At 51.6% G+C, this 19,616-nt stretch overlaps 1 protein-coding gene across 2 annotated transcripts; it reads right to left on the bottom strand.

The window, feature by feature from the left end:
• Positions 1 to 1,236: 1,236 nt before the first annotated feature.
• On the bottom strand, positions 1,237 to 10,593 carry MOB3C (MOB kinase activator 3C). Of its 2 annotated transcripts, none has more exons than XM_063699094.1 (4): positions 10,106 to 10,593; positions 6,412 to 6,879; positions 3,510 to 3,712; positions 1,237 to 3,192 (listed from the first exon to the last, which is right to left on the bottom strand). In XM_063699094.1, exons 1-4 carry the CDS (start codon positions 10,452 to 10,454, stop codon positions 3,163 to 3,165), a joined length of 1,050 nt encoding a protein of 349 aa, XP_063555164.1. In that variant the 5' UTR covers positions 10,455 to 10,593; the 3' UTR covers positions 1,237 to 3,162. The 2 variants fall into 2 exon arrangements, with proteins under 2 accessions (XP_063555164.1, XP_055204027.1); XM_055348052.2 differs by lacking the exon at positions 10,106 to 10,593 and adding an exon at positions 8,479 to 9,978.
• Between the last annotated feature and the right edge of the window lie 9,023 nt (positions 10,594 to 19,616).

The following is a 19,616-nucleotide window of genomic DNA, read 5'->3' as shown; positions in this document are numbered from 1 at the left end:
AACAAGCTATTATATGTCAAGCACTTAGAAATGTACCTGACACATAATGAACGTTAGCTGTTATGATGACTGTGAATGATTCATAGACTATATAATGAAGGAGCTGAGATCAATCAGTCCTTCACTCCCATCACTGATAACAAAATAGATGAAGGATTGGGGTCTAGAGGGAGAATGGGCTTGCAATGGAACTTCAGGAGCTGGGCTGGGGCTACAACCTATGCCTCTGCCTCCCAGGAGAGCCTCTGCACAAAGCCAGGCTGGCTCCTTTGCAGGAAGAGGGAAGAGCTCTAGATGGGCCTTTGTTGACTATTAAGAACCAAGCTGCTTTTTAATTCCTGTCCAGGCAGCTTGTGAGTTGGGGCAGTGGAATGACAGCAAGACCTGAGCCAATAGATGCAGATGTCTACTGGAGAGTAAGGTCAGGAGTCAGGCCCATGTCCTGCCACCCCCACTGTAGCTCCAGCCAGCAACAAGTATCTTCCTCTTCAGGATGGCCTCCTGTCCTGTAATTAGTGTTGGGATTGTATTTCCACTCTGTCTTTTTATCTACTACCTCAAAAAAAAACCACCCAGATTAAGGGGCTGGAGTGAGAATAGCCAATGCCAGGCCAGGCGTGGTGGCTCACGCCTGTAATCCCAGCACTTTGGGAGGCCGAGGAGGGCGGATCACGAGGTCAGGAGATCGAGACCATCCTGGCTAACGTGGTGAAACCCTGTTTCTACTAAAAATACAAAAAAAATTAGCTGGGCGTGGTGGTGGGTGCCTGTAGTCCCAGCTACTCCGGAGGCTGAGGCAGGAGAATGGCGTGAACCCAGGAGGCAGAGCTTGCAGTGAGCCAAGATTGCGCCACTGCACTCCAGCCTGGGCGACAGAGCAAGACTCCATCTCAAAAAAAAAAAAAGGAAAAAGAAAAAAAAGAATAGCCAATGCCAGGCAACCTGAGATGAAACAGGGAATGATTCCTATCAGACTGAGTTCCCGGAAGGCAAAGAAAAGCCAGGCTTCTCCACCCCAAGCATCCTAGCTTAGCCCGGTCTAGAATTTCCAGAGCCCCAGGAGAATCTTTGTGTCCCCACCCTAGAGAGCTGGGCCAGACATGACCACACCAGCCAGCCCTCCACATGGTCCAGTATCTCAGGACAAAAAGCCTTCCCAGCCCCATTCTGGCTCAGTTCCTTCCATGGTCTGCCAAGAGCCATGTGGCACCCAGATCACCGCTTCCCACCAGTGGCTGCTTTAGTTTGCCTTTTATTTTACCAAAAATAAGAACAATAAAGTCTTCCCTCTGTTTCATAAAAATAAATTTTCCGACCCTCCCCCTATCCCAGAAATCAGCCCTTGCCACAGCCTAGAATCCATCATGCGAGTCACAGCACTCTGGGGAAAGCTCCTACTCCCCTCGCTCCGCAGCCTCTGGCAAAGCTGCCAGGCCACTCTGGAGGCGGCAGAGGCAGAAGTCCCAGGCCCAGCTGGCTGGGCCCAAGAGCTCCATCTGTTTCCCCAAAGTGCAGGCAGCTTCTAGGCCATTGAGTGGGGCATGATATTGGATGCTTGGCTCAGGAAACAACCCCAGCCAACCCAAGGGGCAGTGGGACATGTTGGCCTCAGGTTAGACATTATTGCTCAGAGCAGAAACAGTTGTGTCCTAGAGAGAGTCTGTTAAACCCTCTTTCCATGTGTATCTCTATGTAGCAATTGATGGGCCCTGCGGTCAGGATCCCTGGTTTCTCCAGCTCCATGGATGCCTCCGTGTGACAGGCCCTGGACAGTTTCTCCCTCTTCTTCTCCTGGCTTCAGTTTCCTTGTATGTACATTGAGACAGTGAGACTGGATGATTCTCAGGTTCCCTCTGGCTTTCCATTCTGGCATCCCAGAGTGGAGGCTCTGGGAGGGCAGAACCCTGTTCCTGCCTCAGTTTCCCCACCTGTGGGTCTGCGTATAGGGCTGGTTATGGAGGTACTGAGTAATGGAGTGCTGCGTGAACATCCCAGTCTCCCTGTGGATAGCTGTGCTGTGAGATCCAACTGGCTGGAATGTGTCAGGGATGGCTGGGAAGGAGGCAGGTACTTTTAGGATGGAGGATCTCCATGCCTGGAAGAGTCCATTCACCAACTACATCCTCAATGTGCTGGGATGGGAGACAAGACTCCAAAGTTCCCAATTCAAGTTCCACAAGCTCCTTGGACTGGGGGATTATTTTGTGCTGGGCTTCAGATCTGAGGAGCCAGGTCTGTAGATTCTGGGAGCTAGAGTGGAGTATATGATTCCCAGATGAAGGGCCAGGGGACCTTTGTGTACTTGAGGGATCATCTCCAACCCCCAGGAGGACACCTATAATACAGGCCTTCTTGGAGGCAGAGGGATGAGTAAAATGTCAGCTCATGGGCATCTCTGGGTAAGAGAATCAGAGCCTGTGTCTGCAGTGGGTCGGTTTAGGAACTCAAGGCAAGGCTCCTCTTCCTACCTTCCCCCCAGCTCTCCAGGACTCGTGCTGATGGAAGAGTGTAGCCCGGAAGGTTTGAATGTAGAGCAACATCTACAACCACATTTTGTGCACTTACACACATGGTCAGATACACTGAGTGGGGACGCTGAGCTGTCATCACTCCTACAGTGGTCATGGTCTGATGGTCCCATGGTATCTATTTATCCATCCATCCAACATTTATGGAAGGCCTACTATGTGCCAAGGAGGGGTAAGGCAGCTAGCTCTCACAGACACACCCCACAGTGAAAATCACACACACACACACACACCCCGGCATCTGTGCTCACTCACAGGCAGACTGCTCACTTTCTTGCACCTTTCTTGCCATCACCTCGGCCACACCCACATTCCTCCAATAGGCTTGGGAACCAGCATGGAAGGGTCAAGTGTCATAGAAGAAACGCCCTAGCCTACCCTACTCCCAGACTTCATGCCAGAGGTTTAACTCCACTTCCCTTCTGTTTGCCTGCCTAGATGTTCTCCCCTTCTCCATCCACAAGCGGTCAGGGCGACAGGTAGGCAGACTCCTGAGAACCAGAAGTCCAGAGGCTTTGGGTGTGTGGAGTGATTCCAGTGCCTTCAGATTCCTTCAGGCTCCTGGGGGTCCCCTCTGCCAGCCACCCTATGTTCAGATCGTCCATCTGATGGCCAAAAAAGTCCAGACCTGGGCTCAGTGGCAGATCCGCTCTGTCATCTCCCTCTGTAGAGACACAAGGTAGGGAGGGGTCAATTAGAGCTCAGCCTACTAGGCAATCCCTTCCCAAACCATAGGGCCTAGCTGATCTTCTGTCTGAGCCTGGCCTTCCCCCAGCAACCCCAACTCTTAGGCTGCAGATCTGGGTTTGTAAACCAACACTTGAATGAATTCTCTATTGAAGTACAGAATTCACTGTTAAATGAATTGCCTTCCCCTAATTCATCTACTTGGGCATTGGAGTTACTTAAAGCAGGCAGCTTTTGGACGTGAAAACTCAGAGGCTAGCCTTGGTAGGGGAGGGTGGTAGGGCTTGGCCTCACCAGTGGCTCCAGCTCCCGCTGGTCCACCAGACTGAACTCGCGGATGAAGTAGTAGAAGTGCTTGTAGCAGGTGTTGACGTGCGCCTCTGCCCCCATGCTGAGGATGCTATCGAAGTGGTGTATGTAGACATGGACAAAGACTCGGAAGAGGCGGGTCAGGATCTTGGTGCAGACCTGCTGGAAGTTCTTAGGGAAGGGAACTCCTAGAGGGCAGGGGAGGGCAGAAGAAGGGGATCAGTATCCTGGTGCCAAAGCTCTGCTCAACTTTTCCCTCCCACACACAGGCAACCAGGATGGCTTTTTCCCCAGCACACTTTTTAGTACACTTCCCTTTGGAAAACAGAGAGTGGTTTGACTTTCTCCCATACTTTTCTTTCTTCCTTCCTTTCTTTTTTTCTTTCTTTTTTGAGACGGAGTTTCACTCTTGCCCAGGCTGAAGTGCAATGGCATGATCTCGGCTCACTGCAACCTCCACCTCCCAGGTTCAAGCTATTCTCCTGCCTCAGCCTCCCAAGTAGCTGGCATTACAGACATGTGCCATCATGCCCAGCTAATTTTGTATTTTTAGTAGAGACAGGGTTTCTCCATGTTGGTCAGGCTGGTCTTGAACTCCTGACCTCAGGTGATCCACCTGCCTCGTCCTCCTAAATGCTGGGATTACAGGCATGAGCCACTGTGCCTGGCGATACTTTTCTTTTTAATGAAGCACAAATCTGACTGTGGCTCTCCCCTGCTGGAATATACATCATCTTCCACATTTTCCCATCACCTAAAGCAGGGCTTTGCAAACTTGTGGGGGTCACTGACCAACCCTTTTTAGACTATGATAAAAGTTACAACCTAAACTCTCCCCAGAAATATGTGCAATTGCAGAGATGCTCACATCACACTCTTGTATACAACTCCAAGGAGAGTTCAACAACTGGGTCCATTTAAAAAATCCCTGGGCCTTCAGGATTAAGTCCTAACTTTCCAGCAGGACGCTGCTCAAGGCCTTTCATGATCTTATCCTGACCTCCCTCTCTAGCCCCACCCCGTGTCCCTCCTCTTTTCAACATTCACACAGAAGTCCTCAGACCCCCAATCCTGGAAATTATGAATTCTGCAAGAGTTAGTTCAGACAGCCCTCATTCCTTCAAATATTCAACAACACGAAGACCCTTCCATTTATGAGCAAGGCCCTTTGCTGGGCCCTTCACACCTTTTGCCTCTAATCCTTAGAACAATTCGCCTGATGTGTCTGATTGTCACTTTAGATATGATAAAACAGAAGTGCTTATAAAGGTGAAGCTGCTAGCCCAAGGCCACATAACTATTAATCAGTGCAGAATGGAGACTGGATTCAAACCCTCTTTGCAGTGCACTGCAGCGACCCTCACAGATATTGGGACCCATGAAAAAGGCCCCGCTTCTGCATAGTCCCCCATGCTCAAGGCAGAGATCTTGATGGCTTATGCCCTCTCCTCTGTGTGGCAGTCACCCAGGGTTTTAGGCATCGATACCTGGAGTCCCACAGGCCCAGGGAAGTATGGCCAGCAGGGACTATGAATCTACATTCAGGTCCACAGCTGGCCCACCCGGCTCTGTAGACCCCCTCCTCTTCCTCACCATTCCCAGGTGGGGTCGAGCTTTCCCTCCCTCTGAGCCCCTCCAGCCCAGCCCAGATTCCTCAGACATATCCTGCCCATCTAGACTTGGGGTCCTGGGCTCCCACAGATCTAAGCCCCAGTTCGGAATTCCTCCCAGTTCAGTGCACTTTCCTTCAGTAGCCTCAGTTTCCTCCTATGTAAAATGAAGGTGCTCCTTGTTGGGCATGACAGTGCAAGAAACAGCAGGCCACTGGCTGGGGAGGAGCCGTGGGCATTGAATTGTGACTCAGTGCCCAGCTTCCTTCAGCATTCAGACTTCTCCCCTCAGGGCTTGACCACCCTGCCCCACCCACCACTGATCCACACAGCCTCTGCAGAGATGAGCTCCAGGCCAGGTGGGGGCTGGGCCCAGCTACAGGTGTGGCTGGTGTGATGAACACAGTGTCATGCCTGCTCAGCTCCTGGACCAACAACCCCCTCCTGCTGCCCTCGGGTGGGTAAGCAGTGCCTGGGTGACATCACTCATCTCCCCTCCCTACCCTCACCCACCCAGGCTGCCCAGCTGAGATAAGAAAAGGCCCCACAGCCTGTGCCTGGCAAGGGAAAATTCTGCCCTCAGAGCCCCAATCTGAGGTGATGATACCACCAGGGCCCACCCAACCACCAACTCCCTCCTTTTTCTGAGGCCAGGAGTCAGAGGGAACCCCGGGAGGCTGGAGGTCAAATCAGCTATGAACACCTCGGGGCAACTGTTCTGGAAGGTTCTGAGAATCACAGCATCTGTGGTCTTGCCAGAGTGGTCCTTGGTGGGACCACTTATGCTTTAGAAAAGAAAAGCCCTCTGAGGTGGGTGGATCACCTGAGGTCAGGTGTTCGAGATCAGCCTGGCCAATGTGGTGAAACCCTGTCTCTACTAAAAATACAAAAATTAGCCAGGCGTGGTGGTGGGTGCCTATAATCCCAGCTACTCAGAAGGCTGAGGCAGGAGAATCGCTTGAACCCGGGGGGCAGAGGTTGCAGTAAGCTGAGATCTCACCACTGGGTGAAAGAGCGAAACTCCATCTCAGAAAAGAAAAAAAAAAAAAAAGAAAGAAAGAAAAAGAAAAGAAAGAAAAGCCCCAAATTGGGAGTCAGGAAGTCCTAGCAAATGCTTGACCTTGAGCAAGGCACTTAACCTGTTTCAACCTCGCTTTCCTCTTCCACAAAATGGGGATGAAAATCAACCCCCAACCCTGCAGAGTGTCTGTATCAAACTAAATCCTCATCTGTGGAATGGGCTCCCAGTGGCTCCCTCCCCGCCAGGTGACACTCACCAACACGCGTGGGAAAGACCTCTTCGTCGTTGATGAGGCCTTCGATCCAGTCCATGAGCAACGCCATATAGCGTGGCGCAGAGAGCTTGGCGGGCCGCCGGTACTGGCGCTCGTCCTGCCAGCGGTACTCGTAGCGGGGCCCGCCGGCCATGACCGGGCAGCTGGTCTCACTGCAGCGCTCCGCCATAGTGCCGTAGATGAGGTTGATGCGGTTGAAGAAGTCCACCACGTGCACGGCGATCCAGTCGTCGATGTTCTCCCCGGGTGGTAGCCTCACCACACTGCGCAGGTCCAGGCCCGACTTGAGAGAGGCCTGTGCCTTCTTGTACAGCTCAAAGCGCTGTGTGCCCGGCTCAAAGCGCTTCCGCGGCCGGAACGTCTTGTCCTTGGCGAACACCTGCTTCAGGCACAGGGCCATGGCCAGCTGGGCCTGGGGCTGCTGTCCAGGGGCTCGGACCTGAGGATACCCTGCCAGGGACAAGGGCATAGGGGAGCTGGCGGTCAAGGCCTTATCATCTGGGCTCTGACTTCCCAATTCATCATTTCCCTGTCACCTCTCAGCCTTTGCTCAACCTCTGCATCCTCTGCCTGGAATCTAAGTCCTCAGCCCCTAGGTCCAGTGCCCCGCCCTCTTTCCAGGCTATGTTAGTCCCCCTTGCTAAGCCCCCACAGTCCTCCCATCTTGCTTTGTCTCTTTTCTGCTTTCATTGCAGAGCTGGGCCTGGCCTCTAAACAGGTGCCCCTCAGACTTGCTGTTGGTCACGAGAGAGGTCGCAGAGGCTCCCTGCAGGCCCACCAGCAGACAGGGGCTTGGACGAGATGACCTCTGGGAGCCCCCTTGGCCAGCTGGTGCAGCGTGGGAGAGCCTCGCAGCATTGTGCTGGGGGCAGGGTGGAGGGGGGTCGGGGGTGGCTTTCGGCTTCCTCTGGGATATCCCGTAGTCCATCCGGCCACCGGGGATTCCCAGGGAGCAGCAGGGAACTTTTCTACCAAAAATGTCCTTTCCTTTTTTTTCACCCTGAAAGAGGAAAGGGCCCTCCCGCTGCCAGTTGGGCGGCTTCTGAGTGTGGCTGCAAGCACTGGAGGAGGGGGAGGGCGGCAGGCCAATGAGGGCGTCGCTTCCTCTGACAACAGCTGGAGATCCTTCCCCTCAAGCCAGCCTCCTCCAGCCCCAAATCTGAACAAGCCACTGGCTCCTCCCCTTGCACCTGACACTCAGTAGACATTCGTCTAGCAACTACTATGTGCCTGGCACTGGGAGGTAGAAGAGTATAGTCAGATGCACCCAGGAGGGCCCATCTAGAGCTCAGGCAAATTTACTTTGCCTCCTAGAATTTAAGGATCCCAGATTCAGAACAGATTTTGGGAGACAGTGATCAGGGCCCTAGGCTCAGAGGCAGGAGTCCTGGGTTCTAGTCCCAGCTCTACCACTGGCTTACTGGGTGACCCCTGTATCACCATGGATTTAGCCCATCCAGGTCCTGGGTCACTCTGCTATAGCTAGGTTTCTAAGACCTGAGTCATCTCATCTCAACTGTGAGTGTGTGAGCTACTGGGAAATGCAGACCCATGTACCTACCAAAACTAGAATTTAGCCACACACTAAGCACACTGCCCCTGCCCCTAGACTGAGCACTAAGGCTGAGTATAAGCTAAGAATTGCATTCTGGTTCCAGGCTGACCTCTGACCTGGGCTCTGGCAAGTGTGAGCCCTGACTCTAGCCTTTAGCCCTACCCTGAGGCTTGCTTATGGCCAAAGCCTGGGCTTGACCTCTGACGCTGGAGCACTGTCCTCTCTCACATCTCTGGTAACCCTGGGACAGGATTGGGGAAGGGAGGGTGGGAACCAGGTGACAACTGGGTAAAAGCAAAGGGATGGCACATATTTCGGGGAGGGGTATTACTTCTGGCAAGAAGTCAAACTAGCTGGAGAGCTGTTTGAGACAAAGGTCCTTCCTTGAACCCACAAAGGCAGGCCAGGATGGGGGCAGTCTGGTAAAATGAGAGCAGCTTGGAGAGTAGAAACAGGCCATTCAGCAGGAACTTGTTCTCTTGAAAAAAACTCACAGATGTGAAAGGTCATCTCATCCATCCCGACTCTTCAACTTCTCACCCAAAGAAGTCCCCAGGGTGGGACCCCAGTTTCCAGAGCAAAGAGATTTCTGCGCTTCATTTGCCATCTCCATTTTAAACTCTGCTTGGGGCAAGTGCTTCCAAAATCCCTCACACTGCAATTAGGCGGGGCTCCTGGGCTCCCCACATTGCATGGCCCCCTTTATGACAGTTAGAAATAGGCCTCCACCCTGGCATTCAGCACCTTGTCCTACCTTTCCTGCCCCACTTCCCACCTCCCCACACCAACCACTCTGGGCTTCTTCCTGATTCCTGAACACGCCCCCACTCTTTTGCCTCTGCATGTTTTCTTATCCCTCCACCTGCCTGACCACACATCCTCAGATTGGCTGCTACCTCCTCCCACAGCCTCCTCTCCTGAACTCAGATCTCCTTCTCCTTGGGTAGAGGCTGCTTTTGGTCATTGCAGTCTCCACTCCATCCCCAACCCACCCCCAGCTTAGGACAAGGCCTGGCACAAAGTCAGTGTTCAGGCTTTAAGGAAAGCTTAGACTAGAATCTTAGAGTTAAAATAGCCCTGATAGATCAGCTGGCCCAACTCACTTGTACAGATGGGGAAACTGAGGCCCAGATGAGGAAACTGAGGCCTAAAAAGAGGACTTGAGGAACCTGTGTCCACATAGCAAGTTACAAGCAGAACTGGGAACTGGGATAAGGTGGGGCTGAGCTCATGACCAAGAGTAAAAGACCATTTTCCTGCACTGGCTCATCAATGGTCTGGTGGAGACAGAGAAGAGGAGGGGAGTGGAGGGACAGTGGAAGCATCTTCTCCACCAAACAGCCCAACCTGCTTCCTGTCCCCAACACACTGACTCCACACAGCAACCGGGGTGTCCTGACCAGTGAGCTAGAGTTCCACCTTACTCCTGTGGAACTTCAAGGCCTGGGTCTCTTTCCAGGAAAATGTAAGCTCAGGGGGTGGGTGCAGGGCAGGTGCTCTTCTAGCCACAGGGTTAACTCCCTTCACTCCCCACCCCCATGCCCTCACTGAGTTTCTATCTGTCACAGAACCTCTGTCTCTTCCTGAACCACTGCCGTTCCCCGTCCTAGCCCCCATTTCCCAGTGATGGCTATCCTTTCACTCCTGGAGTGGCAGTGCCTTGCTCATTCCCTGGGTGCGGATCTGGGCTTCTCAAATGAAGACAGCAGCCTGACCCTACCTGTTTCTGATATTTAGCCCCTTGCTAGGCTACATCTACCACTCCTTGGGCCTGGCCCAGGATCTGGGCCAGAGGATGGCCCCAGTTTGAACCCAGAATCCATCCTGGGACGCTCTGCAGGACAGAGGTCGAAGAGAAAAAGTAGAGGCGAAGACTCCACGCTCTCCTCGCGGCGCGCAGCCACCCACGCCCACCCCCGGCTTCCCTGCACCCTCAAACCAGCTCCCAGGGCCAGGAAGGTCGTAGGACCCAGAGGAGCCCGCCTGACATTTCCGCTCCCCGAAAACACGCCCCCCAACCCCTCCCCTCTGCCCCGTACTCCCCCCCCCCCCAACAATACCCCCCGCAACTTTCGAAGCTCTGAGCCTCGGACGCCAGCCCCAGGACAGCGGCCAGCCTGCCTTCGGGCGGGACTCTCCTCCGGACTGTGCCACGCCAGGACGGCCGAAGAAATGAAAGTGGAAGCCAGGCGGGCGGGGTGCGCGGCGAGGCCGCAGGGGCACGGCGCACACTCACGGGTCCTCTTCTGGCCGTGGGGTCACATTCCCAGCCACAGGATCGCCTTTCTCCTGCAGGTCCCGCAGTGCCTGTTCTCTCTCCTGTCAGCCTGTCCGTCTGCCTGTCCTGCCGGCCGCGGCCGCCCTCCTGCCCGGGGCGACGCGGCCACGGGGCGGGGAGGGGCGGAGAAAGGGGACTCCCCTCCACTCCAGTACACAGACGCACTCGCCCCCACCTTCCCGGGAAGTCCATATGGGGCTCCCAGCTTCCCCTTGGACAAAGGACTAACTGAGCTGCCCGCCCTCTCGGTGCTTCCTTGGACCTCCACCAAGGAGGCAGCCTCAAGTTCCCAGACAGTAAAATGGGAAAACGCTCGGCTTCTTCTGGAGCAGAAACAAGAGCTGCTAGATAAGGGTGGTTTCTTTGCCCTCCTAGAATCGTCTGCGTCACACTTGTCCCGGGACCCAATAAGGGATCGGGACTGTCCTATCCACTCCCATATCCTCAGCTCCTGGCACATAGCAGGAACTCAAAACCCACTTGATGAATGAATGAATGGGTGAGTGAAGGAATAAATGAACGCCTTGGGAATCATGAGCTGAGTCCTTCACCCCTGAGGGACAAGCCCAGAAGAGCGCTCAAATCACAAACTTCATCTCCTCACCAGGGAGGGGGCCTGGCTCAGGTTGGGCTGATTCTCCTTGCTCCTTACCCAGAGTCACCCCATTTCTTATCTCCAGACCCTTATCCCAGCTGTTCCATTTTAGAATACCTTCTCTCCCTCCTTCCTTCCGACAAGTCCAAACCACTCAAGATCTGATCTGCTCTCCCTACCACCTGGGTTCCTTCGAGGACAGACAGATATCTCACCAGCATTCAATGCACACCGTGGCTCCCAGGCCCAGGGTCCAGTTGGCTGCTCTGTCTGGGATGGGAGGGAAGATTGGAGGCCTTCTAGGGTAGGAAGCCCAAAGCAGAGAGCTTAGCCATAGAAGCCACTCTGGAGGGGTGGGAAGTGAGTAGATGCGGGTAGAGGAGAGCTGGAGGCCAGAGGTGGGCATTTACCATGGCACAATGGACCTCCCTTGTGTCTGGACCTTCTGTTTGCTGGATGACATGAGAACACGCTAGATCCTTAACCCAGATCATATCCTTTGCAGCAACATGGGCTGGAGCTGGAGGCCATTATCCTAAGCAGACTGACACAGGAATAGAAAACCAACTACTGCATATTCTCACTTACAAGTAGGAGCTAAACAATGAGAATACATAGATACTAGGAGGGGAACAGCAGACACTGGGGCCTGCTTGGGGGTGGAGGGCGGGAGGAGGGAGGATGAGACAAAAATACCCATCAGGTACTATGCTGCTTACCTCGGTGATGAAATTATCTGTACACCAAATCCCCATGACACAGAGTTTACTTATATAACAAACCTACACATGTACCCTTGAACCTAAAATAAAAGTAAAGAAAGAATCCCAGCTCATAGAACTGTGGATATGTTCTTTTGTTGAGCACCAATTTTTGCCCCAGTCTAAAGTTCTCTGTATTTTTATGTCTGACTCTTAACTCTCTGCCCTGAATCCCCTATAAACAAACACTTGCTTATGGAGCAAATTAAACTATGCTTCTTTATTTATTTGATATCCTAATCAATATCTTTTATTGAGTATAACTCTCCACTCAGATCATGGGACTGGGTGATAAAGCTAACCTGGTTGCCGACCTCAGGTGCTGACAGGTCAGTAAAGGGGACAACACACAGAGATACACAAGGTCAGAGCTCAGTCACCCAGAAGTGAGAATGTGGTTGTGGACTGACGGACTTTGTAAAAGTTGGGGTATTTGCAGGAAGCACATGGAATGCCCAGAATGGGTATGTTTAATGAAGAAATTATTTACAGGTATGGTCAAGGTGTAGGGAAACCACACAGTGTATCACCAAAGGGCTCACAAGAGCAGAGGCTGTCAACCCTAGGCTGCGGGAGTGTGGGGAAGGAATGGTGAAAGTGGGAGCTATGAGGAGGGGGCTGCTGTGGCCTAAGGTGGAGGGGCATACCCAGCTCACAGCAATCATACAGGGAAGGACAGGGGGCAAGTAAGAGGCCTCACTCTCCTCCCTCTCTCCCTCCCTCTGATCTCTGGCCAGGTTTCCCCCACTAGCTGAATCCTCCCAGAAGCTAAGAACAAGGGAACCTGTTGCTGCAGCCCATAGACGTCAGCCTCCTAGGGCGTAGAAATGGGTGGAGGGTGGAAAGCCATCTGAGGAGCCATGTGGGGTCAGGGCTGACTTCATAGGGGAAATGATTTGGAAACTGCTTGTGTTTTCCTTATCATTCAGTTCTAAATAGTTCATAAATTTCAGTGTAATTTCCTCTTTAACTCTTGAATGATTTCAAAGTATGTTTTTCAGTTTCTCAGCCTATGGGAGGTTTATGTTTTTCTTGTTGAGTTCTAATTATATTGCATTGTGGTCAGAGATCATGGTCTGGAAGATTCTTCGGAATTTGATGTGACTTCCTCTGCGGCTTTGTGCAGGGTCATTTTCTGGACCTCTGAGCTGGGTTTTATAGGATAGGCAGGAGTTTTTCTGGTGAAGAGTGAACAGCACAGAACCTTACACCATGGGAAATAGAGATGATCCATTTTGAAGGAACATCAGAAATTCCCAGCTCATCCTCAGAGTCCCTGGGTGTCTGTGGGATGGGAGGCAGGTGGAAGGGTTGGGGGAAGCGAGAGAGCCCAGATCTCTCAACTACCTGTACCCTCTTCCTGCCCTTCTCAGTCTTGGTTAGAGAGACTAGTTCTTCTAGGAGGCTCTGCTGGGGCTGAAAAGACCCAGACCTTGGAGAACAGTGTCCTGGCTTTACCGTAATTTAGCTGTGTGGCCTTGGGATGGTTCTGCCCTCTCTGATGAGACACTGTAACCCTCCAGCACTGGAGACCTACACAAGATGGGCTCTGTTCCCTGCCACTGTGTCTTGAGTATGATAAATGGCTCCAGAAGACTTCAAACAAGGCTCATCTCTGAAGCTTGGCGTGAGCCAGTGAGGACCTAGGAGAGGACGTGCCCTTTTCCACTACTCAGCCTGGGCACATGCCCCCCTCGCAGTGGGAACTCTGAGTGGCAGCAGGGTGGTGTCTACCTGCTGTGTGCCTTTGGGAAAGCCCTTGCCCCTCTCTGGGCCTTAGTTTCTACACCTCTACCATGAAAGCATCTTCTAGCCACACGAAGTACCACTCCAAGTACCTTATCAGAACCAGCTTCCTGTGCCTTCCCGCTGTAGGCCTATATCCAGTGACTCCACTGATACAGAGTGGCCACTTCCTGGGGACTCCCCAGCCCTTCCTATGCCAAGAAAGTTCCCCCCCCTCCCTCCCTGCCCCCCAGAATAAGATACTGCACCCTCAGTTCACCTTACCAGATGTCTGGCAGCTACTATAGCCTGATAGGGCCCACCCTCTACTCACTCTCTCCCAAGAAAGAGTTTCCATTTCAGCTTCTGCCCCTCCCTGCCCAGGAGGCAGGATCATCCATCCTGGATTTTCCATCCTGGCCCATTGAGGAGAATGCCATGGGCACCCTTATGGGCAGTCAGAGGAATTGAGGTTAAACTTCCTTTCACTTGAAGAAGACAAGGTTCAAGGGAAGATGGCAGGGGAAGACAAGGTTGACAAGGATATGCACTAAAATTCTGTGTGACCATGGACAAGGCACTTGTTCTCTGAGCCTATTTCACCTTCTCTAAAGTAAAGACAACAACAACATCTGCCCCACAGAACAGCTGAGAGAATCAAATGTGATAGCACTTGTAAACAGTAGAAGGCTGTGGTCAGTCTGTTTCAGGGGTGCTGCCTTCAAACACCCAGCAGGTGTTTGTGTGGAAGAGGGACTGAGCTTGTTCCAGGGTCCTGGAGAGCAGTGGGCAGACACCCAGGACAATATGAAGGGGCGCTTGGCACATCAGAGCTGTCCAACCATGCAGCCGGGATGGCTGTGCTGTTCTCTCAGGAGGGAGTGGTGCAAGCAGAAGTTACCAGCCCTGGGTGACATGGACTTCAGAGGGTTTCAGTCCCTCCAGAGATGGGGAGGGCCCTCTTGCCTCTAAGAACCTCAGGCTCCAGTGTTCTGTGCTCCAAGCTCCTCCTCCTTCCCAGCCATCTCCCCTTAAGGTAGAGGCATTCCTCTCATCTCTTCCATCTTGGGAAGGAGACCTCTGGAGGCTGGGTGGAAGCCTGGTGTGTATAAGTGCCTGAAGACCATTTCACAGCCCTCAGACCTCACCCTCAACATGGCCCCAGTAGGCATTGTCCCCTCCAACCACTTGGGTTAGTTCCCAGCCTGGGGTGCCCCACGAGTGGAGGTGATAGTTGTGGGGGAGGGGTGGTTTCACCAGTGTTCCAGGCTCAGCCTTCCATGGAACCCACTATGAAGGCTGCCCAGGAAATTCTGTCCAACCCTAGCCCCTTCTCTGCTGCTGGGGTGCCTCCATTTCAGCCTCTGGGGCTGCCTGCCTGGAGCAACCCCCACTTAGTTCAAAGCTTTTCTATAGAAAGCCCTCAGATTGCCCCAGTCTGGATGCACCCTCCTCCTTCCTCCACAGCACAGCATCCTTTCTCCAAGTGTGTTCACTAACACCTGCCTCCCTGCCTCAGAGTTGTCAGCAGGGATGGGGGTTTCTTATGGTCCCCAGAGAGCTGGGTGTTATCTTTTAGCAATAATGGTAGTAAATTATGGCTGGGCGCAGTGACTCATACCTGTAATCCCAGCACTTTGGGAGGCCAAGGCGGGCGAATCATAAGAGGTCAGGAGTTTGAGACCAGCTTGGCCAACATGGTGAAACCCTGCCTCTACTAAAAGCACAAAAATTAGCCGGGCATGGTGGCTTGCACCTGTAATCCCAGCTACTCAGGAGGTTGAGGCAGGAGAATCGCTTGAACCCAGGAGGCAGAGGTTGCAGTGAGCCGAGATCCAGCTTGAGTGATACAGTGAGACTCTGTCTCAAAAAGAAAAAAAAATAAAATAATGGTAGTAAATTATGATTTCAACTATTATGGTGGTGTGAAAACACATCAATTTCTTCTATTTGTTCATTCATTCTTACATTCCACAAGTATTTACTGAGGGCCCGTTAGATGTCAGGCACTGTATGTTGGCCAGTTGCAGACCTTCCCCTTGCTTTGTGGGTGATGACAAAGGCCTCGGTCTTCTAAGGAACTTCCACTGGGCCCACGAGTCCCATTGGCTACAGAGGAATATTATTGAACAACAGGTCAGGGAGGAGTGGCTTGTAAAAGGGAAAGGTTCTTGGATATCATTTAGTCTAATCTCCTTGAAGTATGTGGAAAACTGAGACACAGGGAGAGAAAGAGATCAGCCCAGTGATGAATCATGACAATAAAAACCATTCAGTGAACCTTACGTATGCCTCTCCCTGAGAGGCATATTCTCATTTCTTCTTCTCAGCAACCCTGGGAGAGAGGGAGGTTTATCTTTCTAGAGCTTTTAAGTTGTTCTTCTCTTCAGAGAGGGACAGAGGGGCTGGAAAGAAAGTTCCACTAAGTAGGGAGAAGGGATTGGCCATGTTTAGATGACGTTCCAAACTCTACACTGCAGCTCTCTTTGGGTCCCATCTTGGCTTCATGTCCAGGAGATGGGAGAGCTGTGTCTGCTGCAGCGGGAAGCAGCAATTCAGTGGGTGGAGTCCACTTCTTGTTGGAGACTCATGCTGCACCCCGTAGAGTCTGGATTCCACACAAGTACAGCTTGTGACTTCCTGCAGAATGTCATCAAATTGCATTTGGGGCCTTTTCAAGAAGTAGCTGTAGGAGCTCCGCTTTGCCTAAGGCTAAGTAGACTAAGGGTATGCTCTTGGCTTTCCCAGGAAGTTTTCCTAAATTACACCAGCTGCCTGGAACCAACCCTCCTCAGGGGGGAGCCCTTGACACAAAAAGTTCTCAGTGGTTTGCAGATGCGCTCCTTGGTTAAGCCCATGGAGGTCGTGTCTTCCCTTTTGGACTATAAGCCCTTAGAATTGGGTTTTTATTTATTTTGCCTCCTCCCATGTTACCTTGTAGCAGCAACTGACAGTTGTAAGGAATGTTCTGGTTTACAAAGTGCTTTTACTACTCTTTTTTTTTTTTTGAGATGGAGTCTCGCTCTGTCACCTAGGCTGGAGTACAATGGCGTGATCTCGGCTTACTGCAACCTCCGCCTCCCAGGTTCAAGTGATTCTCCTTCCTCAGCCTCCTGAGTAGCTGGGATTACAGGCACACACCACCACACCCAGCTAATTTTTGTAGAGACAGGGTTCGCCATTGTTGGCCAGGCTGGTCTTGAACTCCTGACCTCAGGTGATCTTTCCACCTCAGCCTCCCAAAGTGCTGGGATTACATGCGTGAGCCACTGTGCCCGGCCTACTCTGGTCATTTTTGAGTCCTGTAACAACCTTGGAATGCGAGTATTGGCTCCAAAAGGTGAAATGACTTGGCCAAGAAGCACAGCTTGAAATGGCAGAGCAGGGCCGGGTGGGGTGGCTCATGCCTGTAATCCTAGCACTTTGGGAGGCTGAGGTGGCAGATTGCTTGAGCTCAGGAGTTAGAGACCAGCCTGGGCAACATGGCGAAACCCCATCTCTACTAAGAAAATACAAAAATTAGCCAGGTGCGGTGGTGCATGCCCATGGTCTCAGCTATTCAGGAGGCTGAGGCAGGAGGATTGTTTGAGCCTGGGAGGCGGAGGTTGCAGTGAGCCAAGACTGCTCCAAAGCACTCTAGCCTAGGTGACAGAACAAGACTTTTGTCTTTAAAAAGCAAGCAAGCAAGCAAGCAAGCAAGCAAGCAAGCAAGCAAGCAAGCAAGCAGAGCTGAGACTCAAAAACAGGTCTCCCAGCTCCAGTCACAGGGTCTATCCTTCTGCCTGACACTGCCTGAGCACTTAGCAAATATACTGTTAGTAAGTTAGGCAAAGAACAAGTCAGTTTGAATTGGGGCTAGACACTTTCTAAAAAATGCTCTCCTGGGAAAGTAGATGATAATGAAGACATCTGTGCCTGGATCCATGTTAAAGCAATTGGCAGCATTAAGTACATCGACCATCCTCAGTAACCTTGACACCACCTTAGACTTCTCACTCACTCTTTTGATACCCTTGCAAAATCTGCTGGGGCAGGTCATATTCCACACATTCTACAGATAGCACCCAAGGGAGGAAGTCACTTAGTGTGAGTTGAGGGTTGAAAAAGAGATAAGAAGGAGGCCAAGTGCAGACAGAAGAAAGGGGTTTAGGAAACAGAAGGCTGTCTGAAGGTCACTCGGCTTCTAGAGTGCAGAGTTGCCTGCCTCTGGGAAGAGGGCATGAGGTAGACCATCACTGAGAGACCCGAGCTTCCCTGACCTTGAGAGCAGTTCCCTCTCCACAGGGGTGCCCAGAGGACACAGTGCAGGCTGCTGGCTCTGAGACAAACTGAGAAGGGTGAGAAAGTTCCAGCAATCAATCCCAGCTCCAATGGGGTGTGAGTTTCCCAACTGAGCTCTGTAGCTGAGTTCCCATCAATCCCTCATTCCCCTCAACCCCCCTCCCCTGCCACTGCTGCCTGCCTGGCTTTCCATATATCACCCCCCTCTGCTCACTCACCACAGGCGAGTACAAAATGCACGCAGGATGGATGGAGAGCTTCAGTCTGTGCAGGCAACACACAATTCTCTATGCAGCTGCAGGGGCCAGGCACAGATAATCCAGCGCAACAGATAATCCAGCATTTGTTTCCAGGGGTCATGAGCCAGGGAAATTCTCAGCTTTCAACATCAAACAAGGAAAACATCTGAACTCCAGGCATCTGGGAAGGCTTTCCTCTCTTGCCCCATAGAGGTCTTACCTAAGGGCATGCTGGGAACAGCTAGTCTCATCCAAGGAATTTTACTAGAGGCAGACAATAATAAAAATCCTTGTCTTTTTCAGATATTTTCCAGTTGGGTTGCCTTGGACTGAAGTGCAAAGAAAATTTGGAACAAAGAGATAGAAGGAATGCTGCTACTGATACCCTGTGTGACCTTGGGGAAGTCACTTCACCTGGGTTGGAGCCTTTTTCCTCAGGTGCAAAGTAAAAGTAAAAACTTATTGCAGGGGCTCCCAAATCAGGCTGAGTTTCAGAATTACCTGGAGAGTTAAAGAAAAGAAAAGAAAAATATTAAGTTCGTGGAAAAGTAATTGCGTTTTTGACATAAATGGCAAAAACTGTAATTACTTTTGCACCAGCCTAATAGTTTCTCAGGCCCCACCCCAGGCCAACAGAATCTATATCTCAATGGTGAAGCTCAAGAATGGACAGCTCTGACAAGTGCATCAGGTGTTTCTGATGCCCAGTCGGGTAGGAAAATGACAAGGTTAGATGGATTTGGTCTCTTTAAACTATAAACAGTTATGTTTAATGAGTTGCCAAGGAACTAAATACATAGACATCTGCAACCAGGAATAACTTTGTCTCAGATAAGCCATCTACAAATAATCAGGCAGGCCTGCACCTTGGCCCAAAACTCCAGACGTTACCTGGTTTCTGACCTAGATGTTAGCTGCCAGGCTTTGGGTCTGCCTGCTCACCTGCCCACCTCCCAGATTCCTGATGCCTGTCCCCTGGTCTGGTATGATTACCACTGCTCAAGCCTCTCTAAATTCCCGGAAGAGATTTTCTGAAAACAAAACATGGTGTAGAAAAATAGTACAAAAGAAACATGTTCTACAAATGAAAGGTCTATGTTCTAGGAGAAGATTTATGTTCCAGAAACAGAAATTCCTCCTCCTCTGTATAGATGTGCACCTTGAAAAGGTACTTAACCAGCTACTGTTTTGCACTTTCATTATAGTGCTAAGCACTCTGTGTTTGCTACATCATTTAATCCTTTCTTATATTTTGAGATAGGGCCATTATTATTTTATTTACAGATGAGAACACAAAGGCTCAGAGAGATTGAATAACTTGTCTAAGGCCAGACAGTGAACGAAAGGCAGAACTGGGATTCTAATTTAGTCCTGACTCTTCACATCTATGATGGTGTTTCCCCAGTGTCCTCATCTGTAAAACAGGAATAATATTGGCCGGGTGTGGTGGCTCATGCCTGTAATCCCAGCACTTTGGGAGGCCGGGGCGGGCTGATCACCAGAGGTCAGGAGTTCGAGACCAGCCTGGCCAACATGGCGAAACCCTATCTCTACTAAAAATACAAAAAGCTAGCTGGGCGTGGTGGCACACACCTGTAGTCCCAGCTACTCTGGAGGCCGAGGCAGGAGAATCCCTTGAACCAGGAGGCGGGGGTTGCAGTGAGCTGAGATCGTGCCACTGCACTCCAGCTTGGGCAACAAGAGTGAGACTCTGTCCAAAAAAAAAAAAAAAAAAAGAGAAAGAAAAAGAAAA

The sequence above is a fragment of the Gorilla gorilla genome, chromosome 1 (assembly GCF_029281585.2).
Source record: "Gorilla gorilla gorilla isolate KB3781 chromosome 1, NHGRI_mGorGor1-v2.1_pri, whole genome shotgun sequence".
Lineage (NCBI taxonomy): Eukaryota > Metazoa > Chordata > Mammalia > Primates > Hominidae > Gorilla > Gorilla gorilla.
Note: the sequence above shows the minus strand (reverse complement) of the source record. Positions and strands in the feature narration are given on the sequence as shown.